This window comes from Coenobita brevimanus, chromosome 17, assembly GCF_032717465.1.
Source record: "Coenobita brevimanus isolate Jiangsu-jjx chromosome 17, ASM3271746v2, whole genome shotgun sequence".
In the NCBI taxonomy this organism is placed as follows: Eukaryota; Metazoa; Arthropoda; class Malacostraca; order Decapoda; family Coenobitidae; genus Coenobita; species Coenobita brevimanus.
The window spans coordinates 38,375,166-38,398,651 of NC_136970.1; the positions used below are offsets into that span (position 1 = coordinate 38,375,166).

General features: G+C 41.6%; 1 protein-coding gene across 1 annotated transcript in view; it reads left to right on the forward strand.

Annotated features, from left to right (window-relative positions):
• LOC145391155 (sodium-dependent multivitamin transporter-like) overlaps positions 1 to 23,486 on the forward strand; it is a 116,692-nt gene that overhangs the window by 91,819 nt on the left and 1,387 nt on the right. The window contains exons 5-6 of the mRNA XM_080265834.1: positions 18,882 to 19,015; positions 22,731 to 22,919. Of these exons, the coding sequence (XP_080121960.1) occupies positions 18,882 to 19,015; positions 22,731 to 22,919 (323 nt within the window). The remainder of the gene's footprint in view (positions 1 to 18,881; positions 19,016 to 22,730; positions 22,920 to 23,486) is intronic.

Consider the following 23,486-nt stretch of genomic DNA (forward strand, 5'->3'; position numbering starts at 1 on the left):
TCCAGTTGCTTGAGGGGGCGAAAGTGGATGTATGTGGATTAACTGAAACAAAATGGCGAGGTGAGAGTATGAGAGAATGGGAGTATGGACGGCATATATATGCAGGAGTAGGTGAGAATGAGATGGCAATAGAAGGAGTGTGTATTGTTGTGAGTAACAGATGGAAGGAGAACATAAGAGAGTACGGATCAGTTGCCCCAAGGAGTGTGTGGGTAAGATTGAAAGCTGGACTACAAATCTGGGTGATTGTGTGCGTGTATACGCCAATGCAAGATCGTGCAAGCAGAGTAAGAGAGGAGTTCTGGACAAATGTGGAAGCGCATGGAAAGTTTGAAAAGAATGAGAGTGTTTTTGATTGGAGATATGAATGGAAAAGTAGGGAATGTGAAGGTGGATGGAGTAGTTGGTGAGTGGGGTGTGCCTGCAGAGATGGATGAGAATGGCAGTGCTTTAGTGGACATTTGTGCCAGGAAGAGGTTGGTGATGGCGAATATCCTCTTCAGGCACAAAATTATCCACAGGTATACATGGCGAGTGATGAGAAGGGCGGGTGGTGAATTGAATGAACGGAAGGCAATTAATTATGTGTGTGTGTGGATGAAAGGATGAGAAGGTGTGTAATGGATGCAAGAGTATATAGAGGTTGGGGGAGAGGACTTTCTGACCACTACTTGGTGCTGATCAGAATCAAAGTCCAAAAGAAATGGAGGAATAGAAGAAGGGAAAGACAAGAAGAACTAATGCATACAAGGAGGGCAAAATGGTTACAAGAGGATGGGGAAAAAAGCAGAATATAAGATGGATGTGGATGAGCATTTGGGTAAATATGGACTGGAGCAGATGGGAGACGTGGAAGGTGTGTGCAAGTTATTCACAGAAGAAATCTGTGCAGCATGTGAGGTGATGTGTGGGGTGACGAGAAGACGAAAAAGGGTGCTGGGAACAGCATGGTGGAATGAAGAGGTGAGACAGGCTGTGGCACAAAAGACGAAAACATATAGTGAGTGGATGAGAAACAGCGGCATGGAAGAAGTTGAGAGACGGAAGAAAGAGTTATATGTAGAGAGGAGGAGAGAGGTGAAAAAATTAGTAAGAGAGAGTAAGAACAGAGTGGATGAGGAATTTGGAAGGAACTTGAGTGTAAAGTGGAGGGAATGTAAGAAAATGTTTTGGAAAGAGGTAAGGAGAGAGACAAGGTGCCAAAGAAGTTAATAGGGGAGTGAAATATAAAAATGGTAGATTACTAGAGGAGAAGGGAGAAAAAGTGAACAGATGGAGAGAACACTTTAAGGAATTGCTGAATATAGAGAATGAAAGTAATGCAAGTATAAGTGGCTGGGGAATGGCTGGGAGAAGGAGGAATGTGAGAAGAGAGGAAGAAATCAGTAGGATGGAAGTTGTAGAAGCAATGAAGAAAGTTAAAACGCGGAAAGCCACAGAATTGATGGAATGTTTTGTGAAATGCTGAAGCATGAGGAAGATATTGTAGTAGAATGGATGTGGAAGATGTGCAGATTTGCCTCTGAGGAAGGTAGAGTCCCAGAGGATTGGAAGTAAGGTATAATTATTCCACTGGTCAAAGGAAAAGGGGAAATAGAAGTGTGTACTAATCATAGGGGCATTTGTCGTCTTAGTGTAATGGGAAAAGTATATGATTGGATACTTATTGACAGAGTTAGAGAAATAACAGAGGAATTAGTTGGAGAAGAACAGGGAGGCTTTAGGAAGGGAAGAGGTTGTGTAGATCAGATATTTCATTCTTAGATCTTTAGTGGAAAAGTGTCTAGAGAAGGGAAAGAAGTTGTATGCGGCCTTCATGGATTTGGAGAAAGCATATGACAGGGTGGATAGACAAGGATTGTGGAAAGTATTAAGAATATATGGAGTAAAAGGGAAGTTGTTGAATGCTGTGAAGACTATGTATGAGGGTGCTAAGGCTGCAGAGCATGTGGATAGTGAACTGAGTGAGTTTTTCTATTTGAAGGTTGGGTTGAAACAGGGATGTGTCATGTCTCCATGGTTGTTCAATCTGTATATGGACGGGGTTATACAAGAGATACAAGGTAGAGCAGTGGATGTTAGAGTGGCCCTTGTGAGAGAGGGCAGTGTTTGGAAACTCCCTGTACTGTTGTTTGCAGATGATACTGTGTTGTTAAGTGAAGGCAAAGGGGAGCTGCAAGGCTTGGTGGATGAGTTTGGGAGAGTGTGTATGAAGCGGAATCTAAAGGTGAATGCAGGGAAGAGTAAAGCTATGGTATTCAGTGAATGTAGAGTGAGGTTGGATTATGAGGAAATAGAAAATGTGGGCATTTAAGTACTTGGGTAGTGTGATAAGTAAGGATGGAAGCTTGGAGGGTGAATTGCTTGAAAGGGTACAACAAGGAAGAAAGGTTGCTGGTTCTTTGAAGGCAGTGATAAGAAACAGGGAAGTGAGCATGGAAGTGAAAAAGTTATTACATGATAATATTGTGATACCATCTCTAACGTATGGAAGTGAAGCTTGGACGTTGTTGGAGGAACACAAGTCAAGAGTGAGAGCAGTATAAATGAGTTATTTGAGAGAAGCCTGTGGAGTCACATGGAGAGACAGACTGACAAATGAAAATGTGAAGGAGCGTTGTGGTGTGGATGTGGATGTGATAGGAAGTATTAGGAGAAACACACTGAGGTGGTTTGGCCATGTGGAGAGGATGTATAGTGAGAGACTGACGAGGGGAGTGTATGTGAGTAGGTGGAGGGGGGAAGAGGGAGGGGGAGGCCAAGATTGAGATGGAGTGGAGAGGTATATGAAAGAGGAGGGTGTGAATTGGGAGCAGGGCAGTGAAATGGCGGGGGACAGGGTGACATGGAGGCGATTTTTTTGTGGCCACCCCGTATAAGGGATTAAGGCGTCTGGCAATGGATAGATGGATAGATCAAGTCATCATTTTCCACCTTAAGCATTTCAGGAAATATTCCATCCTCTCCTGGGGCCTTAAAATTCTTTAATTCCTCGATAGATTTTGCTGCCTCTTCCAAGGTTGTATCCCCTGTTTATATCTGGAAATCTCTCTCGGCTGGCAAAATGTCCTCTTCAGCTGGGATTGGTCTATTTAGAACACATTCAAAATGCTCTTTCCACCTTCCTTTTATATCTAAATCTTTAGTCAACAAATTGCAATTTCTATCTCGTACGTGTATTTTCTTTCTTGTCTCTTTAGTCCCAATTAAACTCCTTTATGGCCTGATACGCTGTCCTTTATGCTCCGACCGCCATTTTTACTTAACTTAAATTTCCGTCTCTGTTGCATTTTCATCATATTGCCTCCTCTTATCACGTCTAACGAGTCTTTTTACTTATATAACCTCCAGTACTTTGCTCTAAGTACTTCAACTACCTGGCCATCAACATGTTGTTCTTCACTTCTTAACTTCGCCTCTTTCCTTTTCTGAATTGTATTCAGTGTTTCATCTAACATCAGCTTTTCCCTTCTTAATAGTAACCTTAGCACTCTCATGCAAAACCTCTTTTACCTCTCTCCACATTTGATTAATATAATTGTCTTCAGATTCCATCAAAGTCTGCAGGATTGGAAACCTGTTCCTAGATTTTCACCTAAACTTTTCCTTCGTATTCTCATCATTTCTCAGCTCATCAAAATCATATTTATTACCTCCTGTACAATTACTATTAATGTTTCTCCTAAGTTTAATTTTAATCTTTGACACAATAAGTTGATTATCACTACCTATATCTGCCCCCCTCCTTATGCAAACATCTTGCAAACAACTCCTATGCCTTCTGCTAACTGCAATGTGGTCAATCTGGTTACAATATTTACCACATGGTGAAATCCAAGTAGTTTTATGTATTTTTCTGTGCTCAAAGATAGTTCCAACAATTGTAAGGTCATCTGCCAAACAAAAGCTTCCAAATCGCACCCCATTTTCGTTTCTTATACCAACACCCTCCTTTCCCATACAATCTTCAAAGCCATCCCTACTACTACCAGAAATCGCATTAAAATAACCAATGCAAACTAACACATCATGTCTTGCCACTCTATTCACTACATCCTGCAGCTTCTCATAGAAGTCATCCTTCATTTCATCAGCAGCCTTATTTGTCGGAGCGTACCCTACCACCACACTGATATTACCATGGTCAGATTTTAAAGCAAGCGCTTATTAAATGACTCAAACTCACATAGTGCCTTGCAAGCACCTCTACTCAACAGTAAGCCTACTCCTTGGTAATGATTTCCATCACTCCTACCAGAAACCAACATAGTACTACCATCTTCCAAATTCATTTTATCAACCCAAGCAACCTCGTTTCTGTAAGAGCACAGATATCTATATTGTATTCCTTGAACACTGAAATAAATTCTTCCATTTTACCAGCCTTATTGAGAGTTCGAACATTCCAATTTCCTATTCTTAAGGTTCTTTTTGGATGTATAAACTTATTCCTACACCGTGGGATTCTTAGCACCCCCTGCCCACTTAAGGGCTGTATGGAGTGGAGGTCCATTGCTCCATAACCAGAGTTCATCAAAATTTCTTAGGCAGAAAAATATTTTACTCTGCAGCCAATGCCAGTGTCTTGCAGGAACCAGACATTGGAGAAAGGAAATTAACTAAAAGAAAATAAAATGAAGAGGGTTAGGACAGACATAGTGCAAGGGAAAGAGGGACGGCAAAAAATGTAGATAAAAGTGTCCCTTTTAGTCGCCTATTACGACAAGCAAGGAATACTGGTGAAGTATTCTATCCCCCTTTCTCCAGGGAAGACCCCTGAATCACATCTTTTTAATGTTTGTGCCCGGAATCATGCTAAGTCTGTTCTTTGCTCTGCTAAAAATAATTTCATTCGTACTAAATGCTCTCAACTCTCCAACTTGAATTCTTTCCGCTCCTTCTGGTACCTTGCCAAAAACCTTCTCACAACTTTACTTCATCATCCTTCCCTCTTCTTTTCTACTCTGATGGCTCTTTAGCTATTTTTTGTACTGCGAAAGCAGATCTCTTCGCTCAGACTTTCTCCTCCAATTCCACTTTAGACGATTCCGGTGCTGTTCCTCCATCACTTCCCCTCTCTGACTTCCTCATGGCTGACATTAATATTTCCTCAGCTGATGTATTTTCTGCCATCACTTGCATCAACACATATGGGCCTTATGGGGTCCCTCTTGTTGTCCTCAAGATCTGTACTTCTGTTCTTACACCCTGCCTAGGTAAACTCTATCACTTTTGTCTATGAACTTGTACCTTTCCTTCTTGCTGGAAGTTTGCTCTCATTCAGCCTGTCCCAAAGAAAGGTGACCATTCCCAACCCTCTAACTATCACCCATTTGCTTTAACATCCTGAGTCTCAAAAGTTTTTTGGTCTACTCTTAACAGGAAATTTTTAAATCATCTTTCCTATCACAACGTTTTTTCTGATCGCCAGTATGGGTTCCGTCAAGGACGCTCCACTGGCGATCATCTCACCTACCTTTCAGACTCCTGGCCATCCTCCTTTCGAGACTTTGGCGACAGCTTTGCCACTGCACTTGATATCCGAAAGACATAAATCTTTAATTTCCAAACTGCTCTCTTACGGTTTCTATCCTAATATCTGTCCCTTCATCTATAGCTTCCATTCTTGTCGTTCTATAGCTGCTGTTGTGGACGGCCACCATTCTTCTTCTAGATCTATCAACAGCAGCGTTCCTCAGGGTTTTTTTTCCATTACCAACCCTCTTTCTTTTATTCATTAATGACCTTCTAAGCTGTACTTCCAACCCCATCCACTCATACGCTGAAGATTCCACCCTTCACCTTTCCATTCGGTTCTTGCAACATACATCTCTGCAGCTACTTTAACAAACAAGTGTACTGACACCTTTGCGATCCAGACTTTTGCGTATTCAAAAGGGGCAGAAATGAAGTCACTAGTGATGACCACTGTGTGCTGGAAGGGTCGGGAACTCAGATTGACGGAGACTCTCTCCCACTAGCGGCCTCTTCGGTTGCGTTTGTTATTTTTCAAGTGGTCAAGTTGAGTGATAACATGCCAAAATGACAGGGTCAGTCTCCAGCTCAGCCAACCCAAGCCCAACCTCTGCAATTTTCCAAAATGCTCATGGGTTACACATTAATAATTTACTAACTTAGTTCAACTCTGTACCACCAGTTCTCAAGGGTTATACAAACAATAAAGTTCAAGTGGGAGAAAATATGTATTAACAAGACCAAAAAAAAATGAGTTGAAATCTTCCCATCTACAAGCCTTACAGATTAAACCTGAATCAGCTGGCACGTTATTCCAAAAAATATATGGTCCTAATATCAAATTCCTAAAAACTTAGCTCCCTTTTGTCTCAGGTTCAGTCCAATGTGGCTCTCCATATCGTCCCTTTGAGCTCATAGTTCACTGGTCCAGTCTTCTAAAATTCTTGACCTTGACTTCCACACTGGGACCTTGACTCACTCACTGAGACTGACCTCCACACTTCGACCCACTAGAAATTAATATGTACAATGAATAACTATTCTCCCTAATGCAAGTAATCCCTTCACATGATCAAGAAAGTCTCAATAAAGAAACATGAGTTACAACACTCGACATTTCAGGCAGAAACAGAATAACACATGGCACTAGAGACACATAGGTCTGCTCAAAATAATACATATTGTAGGGATAACATAGAAGAATAAGTACTATAACAAATACAGTACGCATGAATAACTCTAACTCTAACCATGAAAAAACATCATTGCCTCAATATCACTGTGCCTCACAAAGTAACTCCGTGAACATTAACTCACAACTAACACAGCCCACGGCTGGATTAAACATGTGGGAGGCCCGGGGCCCGCTTGGAAGGGAGGCCCCCTTTCCAACTCCCCCAACGGCATACACCACAGACTGGTAACCTAAATCCTAATATATAAATAGGACACTTTTAGTTAGGAAATACTGAACGGGGACTATTCATCCAATGCTGTAATATGTAATGCATAAACACGAAATGAAATGAACACAAGTTGCTCTGGTGGGAGGCCCCCTCTTGGTGGATGGCCCAGGGCCCGGGCCCCTTGGGCCCCCCCATTAATCCGGCGGTGACACAGCCGTAATAAGTACCAAATTGCAAAGTCATCTCAACACATTAATAAACAATTCACAGCTCCACGGTACCTGATATTTGGCCCACAAAAATCACACATTTATCTGAGGCTCAAACAGAACTCTGTAGCTAGCATTCTCATATTCCAGTTACACACTAAATAATAATATAAAGCACGGTACACAAGTATATGGGAAATACCTCACTATCCATCTCACAGAATACAAAAGAGGTTAGCGAGAACACAGGACTCGTTTCTCCAGAGACTAATGGCATCACCGCGCGGAATCGTTACACACTTACACACTTCCTGAGGAACGACGACACTGATACTAACCCGAGTTTATTTCTCTTTGTCGTCACTATTTTCACTTGTAGAGTATCATTTATTTGCGCTTCAACATACCATACATCAATACTATCAAATTACTTGCAGAATTCCTTGGAAAGGGGGGGGGGAGGATGACGACAGTACCGACCATCTGCCACGTTTCACGGCCGGTGAGCGAGTGACCATCTCTTCATACGCTTGGTGAAAAGGGGGGGGGGAGGATGACGGCTTACGCAATTTAAATTTTTCATTACTATAGACTCGTGATAGACTCAGTGTGATGCCTTCCCCCTTACAATCGATTACTAAAAAAATAATGACATTCTGTATTTACAATATTAATTTTACTGTACAACACCTCTCTCTATACACTTGCATCAAAAAAACATTAAAAATTCATCATGCCTTACATCCCTTTACGCATGCTTACATTATGCTGGATTACATGATCACAGGCACATATTCCTTCTCACTCGAGTTTTTATATTATAAAGAGAATTAGTACTAATAAATTGCAGTAGGAAAAAAAATGACTTAGCAACTAGGTAACTTCATCTACATTCTGATCACGTTCGCATGGAAACAGCTATACCCTGGCCACACTCTCTCACTAAACCAGGGGCGTACCTAGAGATTTGGGGGCCCGGGGGGCTAGGTTCTTTTAGGGGCCCCCCTCCTGGGGGGGCCCCGCAAAGAACCTAGCCCCTCTAATTCTCAAAACTTATCTAATATATCAGCCGGGATTGTCGGGATGATAAATATATAAATTTTTAAATATTAAATAAAAAGCTTATAAAATTTTAAGGGTTTGGGGGGACCCCCTCAATTGGGGGACCCAGAGGCAGTTTCAAACAGCCCCCCCCCCCCGCCCCCCAGGTACGCCACTGAACTAAACCGAACTTTTGATCGTAAAATGAACCATGTACAACCCATTATTACTTCCAGGCACTACATCCGCCCATGGTTAGGGAGGACCAAAAGTTCAGGCGACTGGACCTGAACTCTTCGGAAATACCCAGTACCCATACATGACAAACTCTGTACGTAAATTCACCTACTTGACCAGTCTCCCTCAATACTGCTAATGTGTGGTGATACACACACTCCTTGCTCATGAGGGGAAACCAAGCTACACACCTCCAAAATCACCAGCCAACTTGTCCTTTACTGCAACTGTGGGGATATTACATAAACTCCGTGCTCGAGAACAGTTGGCGGGTATCCTGTACACACACACAAAAAAAAAAATCCTCTACCACGAGTAAAGTCTTTCATGCTACTCACAATATGCAACTGATGACATATGCCACTCACCAGGTATATTACTCACAAGGAGAATGCCCTGCTACAAAGAGAAAGTTTGTGCTTAGCTAAGAGTAACACGAGCTGCTCCACTGCGTTCTGTCCAGAGAGACCGAACAAAACCTACCTTTCTCTCCTAACATGCGAGAGCCCCTTAGTTCAACTTCTCCAAGCCCTATAGAGAAACTGGAAACTTCTCTTCTCTCTCTGAGCAATCCTATACTGCAGTTTGGGTATTACATACATTTGGCGCTTGAGGTTCTCAAAGCTAGTAGGAAACCTCCAGGCAGAGACCTTCAGGTAGAACTGCCCCTCACATGTACAAATCTCTATATCTGGAAAAAAGTCCTAACTGTGAGAGCTCATTTTCCCTAACTAAGCCTAACAATTTAACCTAAAGAAAAAAAAGAATCGAGTTAAGGCAAAAACGACAGTCTATACACCATAAAGTACTCGATTTGACAACATGTAGCTTCCATGTCTCGTCTCTCCAAAAGCTGGACATACCCTAAACACCTATTCAACCCTATTGATTGACCCAAAATTACATTTCATAGGTACTGGTAGAAAAGATAAATACGCAGGTACAGTCCAGAGAGACCTAGAAAGGCATACCTGATCCATGTTTCCAGCCAGTTAAGGCAAGGACAAGACGTGCTCAGAAAGAGAGAGAGAAAATAAATGAGTACAGTATGTACAATATATACAGCCATACACCAATCATCTACGTGTGTTGGAACCTCTCAGGCGGTCTCCAAGATCTTACACTAGGCAGTATCTCCTCTTCTTCCTCACTGGTCAAAAACTTGTGATCCACCTTACCCAATAAGGCATCTCTCTCAACATAATATGACCTTTTCAGCTGCCATACTCAAGACGGTGCCATCGAACACATTTTCTAACTCATAGGCTCTACCCTGATCAATAACTTTGACAATTTTGTAAGGACCCTGCCACTTTCTATAGTTTTGATGCTGTACCAGGCAAGCACTCTTCAACAAAGATCCAAACTAATTCAACTGCTTCTAGAGAGTCATTCCTACGTGCCTCATTTGTCCTGTTAAGGTATCCTGCTGCCATCCGACATTGTGTCTCCCTGAGAATTTTCTCCACACAGTCTTCATCAGTGGGCAACTGCAAATCTCCTACCACGCGATTTGGATGACGTCCATAAAAAGCAAAGAATAGTGATGTACCTAGGGACGTATGCACTGCTTCGTTCAACACTTTCCCAGTGTCGCATAGGTGCATTGGCCACGTATTGGGGTGTTCTTGGCTCAACGATCGCCAGTACTGTCTTTAAGGTCTTATGTGCTCTCTCAATAACTGAATTTCCTTGGCGATGGTAGGGTAGACAGAATCCTTGCTTACTCAGGATCCCGATACAAGGGCATACATACGAGTTCAGAGTCGATGGTATCAATGTGGGCTTCAGGTGCTTTAAAGGTGCCAATTTCGTTTGGACCAAGAATGAAAAGTGCATGATTATCCAATATCAACTCCCTCAATTTGTCCCTCTGTGACTGAGACAAATGTGTCCACTCCAGCCCTCCGAAAATTGAATTAACCCTAGATTAGCAAGGTCAGGATTTGTACATGAGTGGCAAGGTGGTACCTGATTCAGTAACAACTTTGGGGAATGAAAATAAATATGAAAATGATACAGATTTTAATTACAAAATTTTTTCAAAGTGGTGCAATGTATTTGCAAGAGTTCTAACCTAAAACTATTGAAGAACAAAGAAAAATATAATTTTTATGAACTAATTAATGGGCAACTATGTAGAAGCAGTGGGAGCATCAGACTCATCCCAAGGCACCATTACACGTCCACCTCTACCTCCTCCACTTCCCCACCCTATATCTAATGTTTCTGTTGTTTACCTTCTTTTGTATAACACTCTTTTAGCTGCAAAATAACGCACATAAATACATAATTTTATTAGAAAAGATATACAGCCTCGACCTCACGTTAGTGGCAAGGTGGTGCCGAAAAATGGACCAAGAAGCATGAAACCGAAATTTTACACGGGAGCAAAACCTACCCACCATGCACGACCACAGCAGACGTTGACCTGAGAATACTGGGGAGGGCGGCCACGGACGCCCATAGGTGGCAGCGTGCTAAAGTTGAATAGGCCTATGGTACCGACTTTGGTGCCACCTTGCTAATCTAGGGTTAAGTGCAGCACGTCGGTCACTCCCATCCTGTGCCTGAGCTATGTGGGGTAACAAAGGATTATCGATCAATTATTGCCTACAAGTTTAATTACCCTCACATTAATAGGTCATCCCAACACTGCAACACCACTTGTACTGACACTTCTGCTATCCAGACTTTCGTGTGATCAAAAGGGGCAGAAATGAAGTCACTAGTGATGACCACTGTGTGCTGGAATGGTCGGGAACTCAGATTGACGGAGACTCTCTCCCACTAGCGGCCTCTTCGGTTGCATTTGTTATTTTTCAAGTGGTCTAGTTAAGAGTGGTAACATGCCCAAATGACGGAGACAGTCTCCAACTTGGCCAACCCAAGCCCGACCTTCGCAATTTCCCAAAATGTTGCTGGGTTACACACTGACAAGCTACTAACTTAGGTCAACTCTGTACCACCAGTTTGCAAGGGTTATACAAACAATAAACTTTGAGTGGGAGGAAATATGTAATAACAAGACCGAAAAAATGAGTAGAAATCTTCCCATCTACAAGCCTTACAGATTAACCCGCCCCATCCCGACCACTTTTCCACCACTGACTCACCCCAATCCTGACCATTTTTGGAAAAAAAATTTTTTGACTCAAACCTCCACTTTTGGTGAGAAACATCGAAAAATCATACGGAAATTGCTCACCTGAGGGTTAAAATACTCGAAACAGGTCGCAATACCTCCTCACCTTACTGTGTTTTCTATCAGGCTGGCTCCAAAGAAAACGAGTTCTATGGGAGTGTAACCATTCCACACCACTCATAAACGGTATTTATTTATTTATTTATTTGGTACGAATTTAAATGTAGTATGAGAGAATATTGGTTTTCACACAGTAATATAGGCAATATAAGCATTCTTTCACTCATGAAACACATCAACATACCTGACGTTTTTTGGCAACATTACCTGATCACCATTTCTGACTGTTTCTTCCTCTAATGCTATGTAAAGTTTGTCCTCCACATTGTCATCGATTGGGGAATCACTCTGGCCCTGAATTTCGTATTGGGGCATGACATGGCTTTACTGGTCAGGTCACTGGTAACAGGTGAATTGCTGAGACAATGGAATGCTGGGGGGGGGGAGGTCATGCTGGGTAAGGCATTGTCCCTGCCTGGCATCTTGTAGAGGAAGGTGTCCCGTGCATATGTACCAAAAATCTCTCGCGAAAATTGAAAATTGTGCAAATTAGGAACCTTGCAATTGATTCGCATTTATGAATGTCAATGGGATTGGCAGTGACAAAATGTGTGGACGTTAATTCACGTCAACAGGACGCCGCGGGTTAAACCTGAATCAGTTGGCACGTTATTCCAAAAAATATATGGTCCTAATATCAAATTCCTAAAAACTTAGCTCCCTTTTGTCTCAGGTTCAGTCCAATGTGGCTCTCCATATCGTCCCTTTGAGCACATAGTTCACTGGTCCAGTCGTCTAAAATTCTTGACCTTGACTTCCACACTGGGATCTTGACTCACTCACTGGGACTGACCTCCACACTTCGACCCACTAGAAATTAATATGTACAATGAATAACTATTCTCCCTAATGCAAGTAATCCCTTCACATGATCAAGAAAGTCTCATAATAAAGAAACATGAGTTACAACACTCGACATTTCACTTAGAAACAGAATAACACATGGCACTAGAGACACATAGGTCTGCTCAAAATAATACATATTGTAGGGATAACACAGAAGAAAAAGTACTATAACAAATACAGTAAGCATGAATAACTCTGACCATGAAAAAACATCATTGCCTCAGTATCATTGTGCATCACAAAATAACTACGTGAACATTAACTCACAACTAACACAGCCGTAAAAAATACTTAATTGCAAAGTCATCTCAACACATTAATAGACAATTCACAGTTCCAAGGTACAGTCATAAAAAAAACTATTGTTACCCCCAATTAGGTTCGATGCAAAACGAACGTTAGCAGGGCTGTGTGGTCGGATCCTTGCTGTTCGCCCCTCCTTTATCTAGTGTTGCCATAACACAATCCCATTACAAGATTTGGAATAATGAGCAAGAATGAGCTATATGGCGGGGAAATATATAGGTCGTGTTTGCATTATCCTGAGTGCCCCACCGGGGATTAATAATGAAACTCGGCACGTTTATTATTTTCCTAGCATTCAACACTTATTATCTCTACAATACAACAATCAAATTATTTTGAAGTGTATTAAACCAATGGGCATCGACTGTTTTTTTTTTTATGACAGTGTAGCAGGGGTCCACGAGTTCATTTGTTTGCCTTAGATGGGTGGTTAAATGCTTCAGATGGATGCTTCAGTTAGTGGCATCCATGCATCGACGTCTAGAGGCTATTTTGGAAGCAGGGAGGGGGTATACAAAATATTAAAGCAAGGAGACTGAACACGTATTATTATTTTCCTTCTACTCAACATTTATTATATGTGGAAAGCAATACATATCATTATTACACTGAAATTTACTAACTTGGCTTATACTGGCTGAATTACTATCATACGTCTGCCATGGGTGCACATACTTATTGCCCGTCTGCATGTGTGTTGCCCACTCTACATCATTCTGTTATATGTTTGTTGCATCTTGATCTCTTTTCTGTCGCTACTTCAATTGTCATTGCACCTCTGAACTGTCTGATTGCAACTCTCCACCTCTGTGACAGGCACGTAGCACCCGTCTAGCAACAAACTCTTATCCCTTTTCTGTCCGACACTCTAATGCAGAAGCTAACCGTTGCTCCCAGTCCTTCATTATGCAACAAGTCAACTCTGGAACTGTCTCCCTCTGTCTGTATTTCCTACCCCCTGTGATCTCCAGTCTTTCAAACGCAGTGTGTCCAGGCATCTGGAATCTAACGAATCTTGAAATTGGCTGTTTTTTTTTTTTTTTTTTTTTTTTTTTAAAGGAACGGTTTGCGGGCTCCTGGACTTTGGTTTCTTGTTCCTTGCATAAAGAATACATATACAAATGTAAACTCTCTCTCTCTCTCTCTCTCTCCAGTATATATATATATATATATATATATATATATATATATATATATATATATATATATATATATATATATATATATATAGGGAGTAGAGAGCAGCACAAGTTGAGCAAGGAACCTTTTCAGTGTTTCAGTGACACAGAGTAGGCCAGGATACTCTCCAATACAAGTTCCTCTACATATCAACACCTAACTACATTCACATTTCACACTTCACTTCCTATTTAAATTTTACAAAAATAATGGCATCGCACAATCCAGCCTCGGAGTCCCCACGGGGGTAGGGACCATCAAAGCCCCAACCATTTGCTCCTTTCCCAACGTCGACCCAGTGAGATGCCTGAAACCACTGTCTGACCTACTTCTTCATTTCTGCAACATTTGCAGCCTTTCCACTAACTTTCTATCTGTTGAGCACCACTTCTCCTCCTCTAAACCTCACTTTCTCTTCTTTACTGAGACTCAGTTGTATGAGGCGACTGACAACAAACAGTTTTCTGTACCCTTCTACTTTATGCTCATTTCGAAGCCAGAGGTGGCTGCTGTGTATATGAATATAAAGACATCTTGCTCTCGTGTTCCTGAACTTGATTTTTTTAAATCTTTTGCTCCCTGGTTGTGGCTTTCCTCTCATTCCTTGATTAAATATATCTGTGCTGTTTACTTGTCCCCTAATTCTACTGACTACGAAAAACTCTTCGACTATCCTACTTCTAAGATGGAACACATCCTATACATTTCTCTTTTCTCTGAACTCTCCATTCTAGGAGATTTCGATGTTCACCGCCACCTTTGGCTCTCCTGTTCTTTCATTGGTCCACCTGGTGAACAAGCCTACATATTTTCTATCCTTAATGACTAGAGCAGCTTGTAAAGCACCCTACCTGTATCCCTGACAGCTTTGGAGAGAGTTCCAACATACTTGACCTCTTCCTTACAACCAATTCTTCTGCTTATGCTGTTAATTTTTATTCTACTTTGGGCTCCTACGATCACAGCCTTATCACCTTAACCTGTCCTATTACTCCAGTAAGGCCTTGTGGACCCTCCAAAGAAGTGTCAATTGCGGCAATTTGATGATTGGGAGGCCCTCAGGCAGTACTTCTTTGATTTTCCACTGAATGATTATACAGTATATACATTTTAAATGCCAAACACTTGTAGTCATACGTGCTCAACCTGTTCTGTGCCGAAGCCTTTGTCAGCTTTTTTGTCCTCAGTACCGAGGGTTTGGAAGGCTGTTTCACCCACAGTGCCGATCTTTTTCGACTTAAAAAAAAAAAAACATGAATAAATCTAAAAAAAGTGTTAAAATAAGCCTAGTGATGGTAAGAGTGCTCACCTCGGCTGTTTTCCCGCCCGATAACAGGTGTTTTAGTACAGCACGCCCAGATTTTGTCAGACGGCTACTTTCAGATACCGTCAGCAGCTGATGTGGACAGATAGTTTATTTTGGTGTGGAGAGGGTGGATACATAGAGCACATGTAGTAAGGAGACGCAACCTGGTTTACGTAATGCGGTCACAGTCGAAACTATGATGATGGGAAGTGGGGGTTCTGTGCTAATTTCACCTATATTCACATTCACTTTTTTTTTTTTTATATATTACATAGGTATAAGACGCTATAAACACTCACATAAGGCACAATAAACACTCATGCTGCACACAGTCACATTAGTTACGGTAAATCACACATATCTTACATTATTTCCCTTGAATTATTTGATATCATGATGTAGGGTACTTCTATTTACTTACATTTACTTATATTTCTATTATATACACTATTACTCATCACTAACAATTAGTTCATGACTTGGAAGTTCTCCAACTTCGACTGGAAGTCGAAGTAAGCACAATACTCTTGGCAGTGCGACGTGACCCAGATTTGTGTCAGATGGCTACTTTCAGATACCATCAGCGGCTGATGTTGACAGATAGTCCATTTTGGTGTAAACCGGTTGGATGCATGGAGTACTAATAGTAAGGACATGCAACCTGGTGTACGTAGTGCGGCCACAGGCGAAACTATGATGATAGGAAGTTGGGGTTCCATGCAAATTCTAAGTATTTTCATATTTGCTTTTTTTTAATATATAATATCATATTGGTATAAGGCACGGGAGGGGGGAGGAGTCTCCGTCATCCCGTTTTCTGTCACACACTAAGGGCAGACTAAAAAAATTTTGTGCAAATTTGCTCAAAGCCATGTCTGTATATATACAGACTTGGTATTTTGGGCCACTATAAGTTAGTCCGTGTATATATATATATATATATATATATATATATATATATATATATATATATATATATATATATATGGACTTGGCATTTTTGGCTGCTATTGGTTTGTCCTTACATATACAGACACGGCATGGAGCGGGTTAAAAGTGTCCAAGAACAGCAAAAGCAATTCTCAGTTAACCTTGTGTAGCTAAACTGCAAACAAGTTGGGCAAAGTATGACGGCCAGCAATGAATTCACAGATTAATTATTAATCATAATCCGAATGCCGTAACAGCTATGTCCTTACTGATTGTGGATATACTGATGTAATCTATTAAAGGCTGGTGATCTGCATATATTCTTTTATCATGTAAATATAGACTAATGAATGTAATACTGATATAGGTAGCTTCTTTTTATTGTCTGTTGCCTGTGGAGAAATATATTTGTCTCTTATTTCGCTACTTAGCATCATGTACTGAAGACTTATGTTGACACGTTAATCATTTAATTTCTGTACGCATCAATCAGGGTATGTTTTAATCATTATTCAAACCTGTTCTCGCAATAATCATACCTATCATTGTGCCTCTGCCCACCTACGGTGTGGCAGGCATTGAGTGATTGGTCTGTCCGTGCGTGCATGCGTGTGTGGGTGCTTACTTCCCTAACACTCTTATGAGAGCGATATCTCCTGAGCCCATCGACAGATATCCACCAAACTTTTGCCAGTGATGCACTATAAGGAGATGAGGAAATGATTAGGTCAACTAGGTCAAAGGCTCAAAGGTCAAGGTCATATGGAGATTGACTTAATTTTTCTTGTGAGTGCAATGTCTCCTGAACCTGAAGGATTTTTGCCAAACTTTTGTGTGTGATACAGTACGAAGAGCCAATGAACTGATTTGGTCAGCAAGGTCAAGGGGTCAGAGGTCGAGGACATTTGGTTGTGGGCGCGATATCTCCTTAACCCCTTAATGGATTGTGACCAAACATTTGTCACTGATAGTGTAAGAACGATGAACTGATTAAGTCAGCAAGGTCAAGGGGTCAAAAGTCAAAATTATTTGGGGTCAACTTAGTTTATCCTTGTGGATGTGATATCTCCTGAACCTCACGATGGATTTCGACCAAATCTTGTCAGATACACAGTATGAAGGGACAATGAACTGATTGGGTCCACAGGGTCATGGAGGTTGTATGACGTGTCTGTGCGCAAGGCTTGCCGGAGGCATACCGAGCTACACTTTGCATCAAGAGCTCGGAACCTGAGTTGTGTTTCATTTTAGTTGCACCAGCATCAAAATTCCTATCGTCCTGGCCATCAAACAAGAACGTGTGGAAAAATGACTTCAGAATCAGTGTGGATTTTTGGCAACCCTGCTGTGTGTGTGATGCATTCGCCTGGTGCGTCTTATAGACTATACGTCAGTATTGTTTGATATATATTATCACTGTCATGGAAAAGGTTGCGATTGTCACAAAAGTTTGGATTAGGACATCAACCCTGCTTTGTGATACATATGGATATTCCTGCATAACTGTTCTCATATGCTTCGTTTGATGTACGTAAATTAACATTAATTCTTGATCACATAGATTTACTACTACCTGTAATTAATTTACCAAAGAATGGCTGTCTGTAAAGAATAAATCGTGTCAGTAGGATGTGACTCCATATCTGATGTAATGATTGCTTCTCATAATGCTATTGACTATATGTTAGTTGGACGGCGTCTGCAAAAAGTGAGAGTTCGTGTCAAGGGAAATTTCGGGCAACGATCTGTCTGTGTGGTAGCATATTTCCAAGGTCATGATCAGGATTATTAGTCAAAAGATGTGAATTCTAGCACAGTACCAAGGAAATTATAACCACCGGCCAACCAAGTACCTATGAAGAGATCAACTCGAAACAAAAAAATGGCAAGGGACGGTAGGTAGGTATTTTGGATTAGAGTTAAATGGCCAGCAGAATAAACTAATAAACACAGATGTGTCCGAACCTATAAGTAATAGAGTCAATTGTATGTTGTGACTGATGTTGATGATTCTGAAATTCACAAGTAGAGCTCAGCGAACTGATTCTCTGAACTCTGGTTGGAAGATTCTTTTGTGGTTCTGATGAGGCAAACTTGTGTGATGGAATAAGGTATCTGTGTAATGTATGGACGGGATGTATTAGCAATGAACTGGGAACATATGAAGATTTGTCTCATATAAGAGGATTCCTGGGACTCAGAGAACTGGTTTTCATGTCTGTGCCTGAATGTCAGAGAATTGTGCGAGAGGTGGCCGTCATCTCATGAGTCTTGCCTCCATTGTATGATGCTCTACAGACAATTCTATCAAACTGTGATATGGATGCTTGTTGTAGGTTACTAGGCTGGGTCTTTGCTAGACTGATGTCGACGAAATACTCCGGCTAAGAACTGCTGAGGAGGGGAGCATTATACTGTGACTGGGAGCACCGCACTATGCCCTTTTTACTCTAACTGGCCTAAAATTGCTATCTCCCCGTCTTGAATGCCGAGTTGTAATAATAAATTAAAAGTTGAATAAGGTGCTCAACACGAAGTAGTGTTATGGAAAGGACGCAGAGACAAAGTATTGCCAAATTGTGACACTGAACTACGTGAAATAAGCTGCAAAACGACGAAAATATGTCACCTCGTGGAGGTGACAGACATTAACCCCAAGCCTTTTTCTACTACTTCCGCAGGTATTCCAGCGGAGATGTACAACTACGGGACACAATACTGCATGTTAATTGTGGGCTTCATTCCCGGTTGTATATTCACGTATCAGGTACTGCTGCCCATGTACTACAACCTGAAGGTCACATCGCTGTATGAGGTCAGTGGTACAATCGACAGCAAACGTCCTGTCGCCTCTTCTGTTTCTTACAACATTCACAGTGTCACACGAATGCTCGCCTAACATTTCATCTTTTCTACTGTACTTGTAACTTGTCTCTGTTTTCTAGTATTGCAAAGCAGAAAGAGAGAGAGAGAGAGAGAGAGAGAGAGAGTTGAAGCTCATGTTCCAACCATCAGTTGGAACGTGTGCACACAAACACGCAAGCAGCAATCCCATTTTCATCCCATCTACCACAAAAGTCCAGACGCCGATCCTTTTTTTCTTTGCACGTCCTGTTGCAGACTGTAATATCGCTGAGCTGTTTAATCGAACAAGCTTGAAAATCAAAGACAGAATTCTGAAAAGTCCGTTGGCCTTCGGTGATCAAATCACTGAATCTTGACAGACATTTGCCACTGTCGTATTATATATGGGTATTAAGTGCATTAACATTAAAGCCATTAATTATACTAAGGACTAATAAAAATAATCTGCCACCACTCGTGCTTTTTCCTTCCATTGTCGTTGATATTTGCCGTGGTGCATCGGAAGCAGGTGACAATGATGACATAGACCGAGATCTACAAACATAGTATTTATTCCCTTTCATAACTGCGATTTGTCCTTTACAGAATGGACACGGAAAAACAGACCTTAATAAGAACCCTGATTCATAAACAATTTTACGATTACTTCCATGGCCTTTCCATTATTTGTTTTGTTTGTCTTTCAAGATTCAGTGTTTCTGTTAATTAATGTGGTGGCGACCATCATCCACTCATTTGATGTAGTGCAGCCTACTTCTTCCTTAGCCTTTATCATTCTTTCTCTGTGCGTGTCCTCCTCTCTTCCTCTTTCTCCCATCTTTCCTGTCACTTCTTATTGCCTTTCTTTCCTTTACAGGTGGCTTTACATTGAGTGACAAGCCAAATGGATTCTTGTAAGCCAAGAAATCATTTGCAACGCTGGGTGGTAACCATATAATCAAACTATACGTGCTCCATACTTGTCAACAAGTGGGTTGGTGGAGGGTTAGTGCCTCTCCCCGTAAAACAAATAACTCAAAGTCAAATGGCTACCCCGTATGGGAGTATGGCGTCTGGCAATAGATAGATAGATAGACTTACACAAACACATAGTTCACACACTGACATTGCCGTATCTGATTGTTCTCCAAATCGAATTCCATCTTTTGTTGTCCTTCGCTTAACCCTTCCACCAAATTTGGTCAAAATCGGGAAAAAATTGTTTAAGTTGACGTTGCTAGGTAAAACTGACCTTAACGTGTATCCTTCATATTGGACTTTCTGAGGCAATAGGTTAATCCCTTGGCTGGCTGTCAACCGTTCCACCAAAGCTGGCTCAAATCATATAAAAACTTTAAATTATTTATTTCGTATCCCCCTCCACAGGCTGCATTTTGACTTACCCCGCGACCTTGATCAGTAACTAAATATTCTCAAAATAGAATCCCTTAGTTCTTGTCTGTTTCAACCCTACCAACGAGCTTAGTTTAATTTGGATGAAAATTGCAAAGTTGACCTTTCTAAGTCAAGCTTTGACCTAGCTTTGTGACCTTGACCTATGCCTCAAAACAATAGGTCATCCTCTAGTCTGACCCCTTCCACTTTCACCAAGTTTTATTGTAACTGGATAAAAACAGGAATATAATGTTCATACACACAGACAGACATAGGTACATGTTCAAAGCATAATACCTGCTCTTGCTTCGTCAGAACGGGTATAAAATATAAAGGAGCACCGAATGAGTGTAACACCCGCACTTTGCATTTGGTCTAAGGGCTGAACATCTGACTTTGCCCTGCGTCAATCTTAAATGAATTTCAAAATTTGAATGACTGTTCATGCTTAACCATTCAACCCTACCATCAAGTTTTACCAAAATCAGACCAATATGGGTGTACCAGAGGAAAAGTTTGAATGTAATGGAGATGAGGTGTCTGAGGAGTATGTGTGGAGTGACGCGTATGGATCGGGTGCGAAATGATGAAGTGCGAAGGAGAACTGGAGTTGTTCGGGAGATGGCTGGTAGAGTTGAGCAGAGGGTGTTGCGATGGTTTGGGCATATGGAGAGAATGGATAATGAGCGATTGGTGAAAAAGATAACTAGATCTGATGTGAGAGGTGTAAGGCTGAGAAGAAGACCACGAATAGGATGGATGGACAGTGTGAAGAGAGCGCTGGATGCAAGAGGGATGTCTGTTGAGCAAGGAAGAGTGGCTGTACGTGACAGAAATAAATGGAGAGAAACTTTGAATGAACAAGTGATGACGCAGCCCTGAGGGGATATTCTCCCGCATTTGGTCTGATCAGCTAGTCAGGTCAGGTGCGGGTAAGGGGATGGGTCTGTTATGATGTGGCAGGGGTAAACCAGTTCTGCTGCCGGGCCCTGCTGCGGATGTCACTGATTGCATTGCGCAGTTGACCCTTGTGCAGTGTGGTGCGGTGAGGATCTGTCCGTTCTCCCCTTTGGGGCTAAGATGCGAATGAATGTGTTTGAATGGATGAGTAAATGGGGAGTGTGTCGTCCTGTCTCGGCTGCCTCCCTTTCCTTGGGGGAGGCAGCCTAGGTAGATAGATAGATAGATAGATAGACCAGAGCTGCTTCAGTTGACTCTGCCATGTGATCTTGATCTCTCAAGCATTGTTCTCAATACAGACAGTGTTAGTTATGGGCTGACCTTCAGCTCTTCTACCATGTCTGAGTCAAAGTAGATCAGAACATTTAAGCAATGAGGTTCAACATTTGACATTCACCTGTGATCTTGTCCTTTGACTTATTGATCTTAAAATCACATTATCTAATGCATACCTTATCCTTATCCCTAAAACCTGTCTATGTTACCCTTTCTATGTGATCTTTACCTTGACCTTTGCACACTCCTTGGCTGACCCTTAACCGTTTTGCCAAGTTTGGTACTAATCGAATAAAAACTGTTCGAGTCATGTTGTTCACACTCAGACCTCTCACTCCCAGACACATGTCGTGCAAAACAATATCCCCACCTCTGTATCACGCTGGGAATATGATATGCTACCAGTAACATCTGTTTGGTAGGATAGTTATTGATGACAGAGTTAGGAAAATAACAGAGAGATTAGTTGGACATGAAAAGGGAGATTTTATGAAGGGAAGAGGTTGTGTTGAGAGGAGCATGTGGAGATACATGGGGAGACAGAGTGACAAATGAGGAAGTCAAGGTGCGTTGTGGTATGGATATGGATGTGATAGAAAGCTTTAGGAGAAATGCATCGAGGTGGTTTGGCCATATGGAGAGGATGGAGAGTGAGAGACTAACGAGGAGAGTGTATATGAGTGATCTGAAGCAGGGAAGAGGGAAGGGGAGGCCAAGGATGAGATGGAGGAAAGGAGCGGAGAGGTATATGAGAGAAGGAGGTGTGAGCTGGAGGAAGGGCAGTGAAATGGGTGACATGGTGCCATGGAGGCGATTTGTTTGTGGCTACTCTTTACGGGACTTAGGCGTCTGGCAATAGATAAATAGATAAAACTTTTATTTTTTTCTGACGTTTAAAGCATATGGAGGTGGGGGTACAACTACATAATGTTAAGGAGACTGAGAAAACCTATGGCGTGTGTTCTGCAATTCAGTATTGTATCACAACATTCACAGTAAAATCAAGGACACTTGTCCCAACTCAGTCATTCACTGTACTTGTCCCTTTTCCACAGTACATCGAGCTACGGTACAGATCTCCAATATTACGAAGACTTACAACGGGCTGGCATGTGATCTTAGGCATAGTGTTTACGGGTGTTGCCCTCTACTCTCCATCCCTGGCCCTCAAGACAACCTCTGGCGTTCCTGTTTGGGTCTCTACCCTCGCAATGGGAATCATCTGCACCTTCTACAGCAGTGTGGTTAGTGAAACGTCAATGTTCAGTTGAGTTCAGGATTCCATAACCATTCCTAGAGATATCAGGCATCCTTGGTCTGTGTTTAGCGTAGTAATTAGTATAATTACATGAATGAAGAGCGTCTCATAGTGTACTGCCATCCCTGATTGATTAACTGACCGCAGAACAATCGGTTTACAGTTCGTGTATATTGAGAAACCGTGTTTTTACACGAATAATATTACGCAAAACATTCATTTGTGTTGGTGAATTAGTACAATAATGCAGAAAGTGGAATAAATAATGTTTCATTTTGTGCCATCACAGGTCCAGTCATAGCGATGTTATTCCAGATCTGTTACAACGCATCAGAGGGTCTAAAGGATTGGAATACAAAGATAAAGGCAAAACAGTTGCTTTCCTTTAGGCCTTAGTAATTATTTCACTTAAATACAATTACATAACGGAATTACGAAGATTCTTGTCGATTGCTTTTCCCACTTACGTATACAGTAATAATTACTTGACCACCCATACAGCGAGTGAAGCTTTACATTAGTTATCAAACCGTGTATACTGAATGGTACGGAA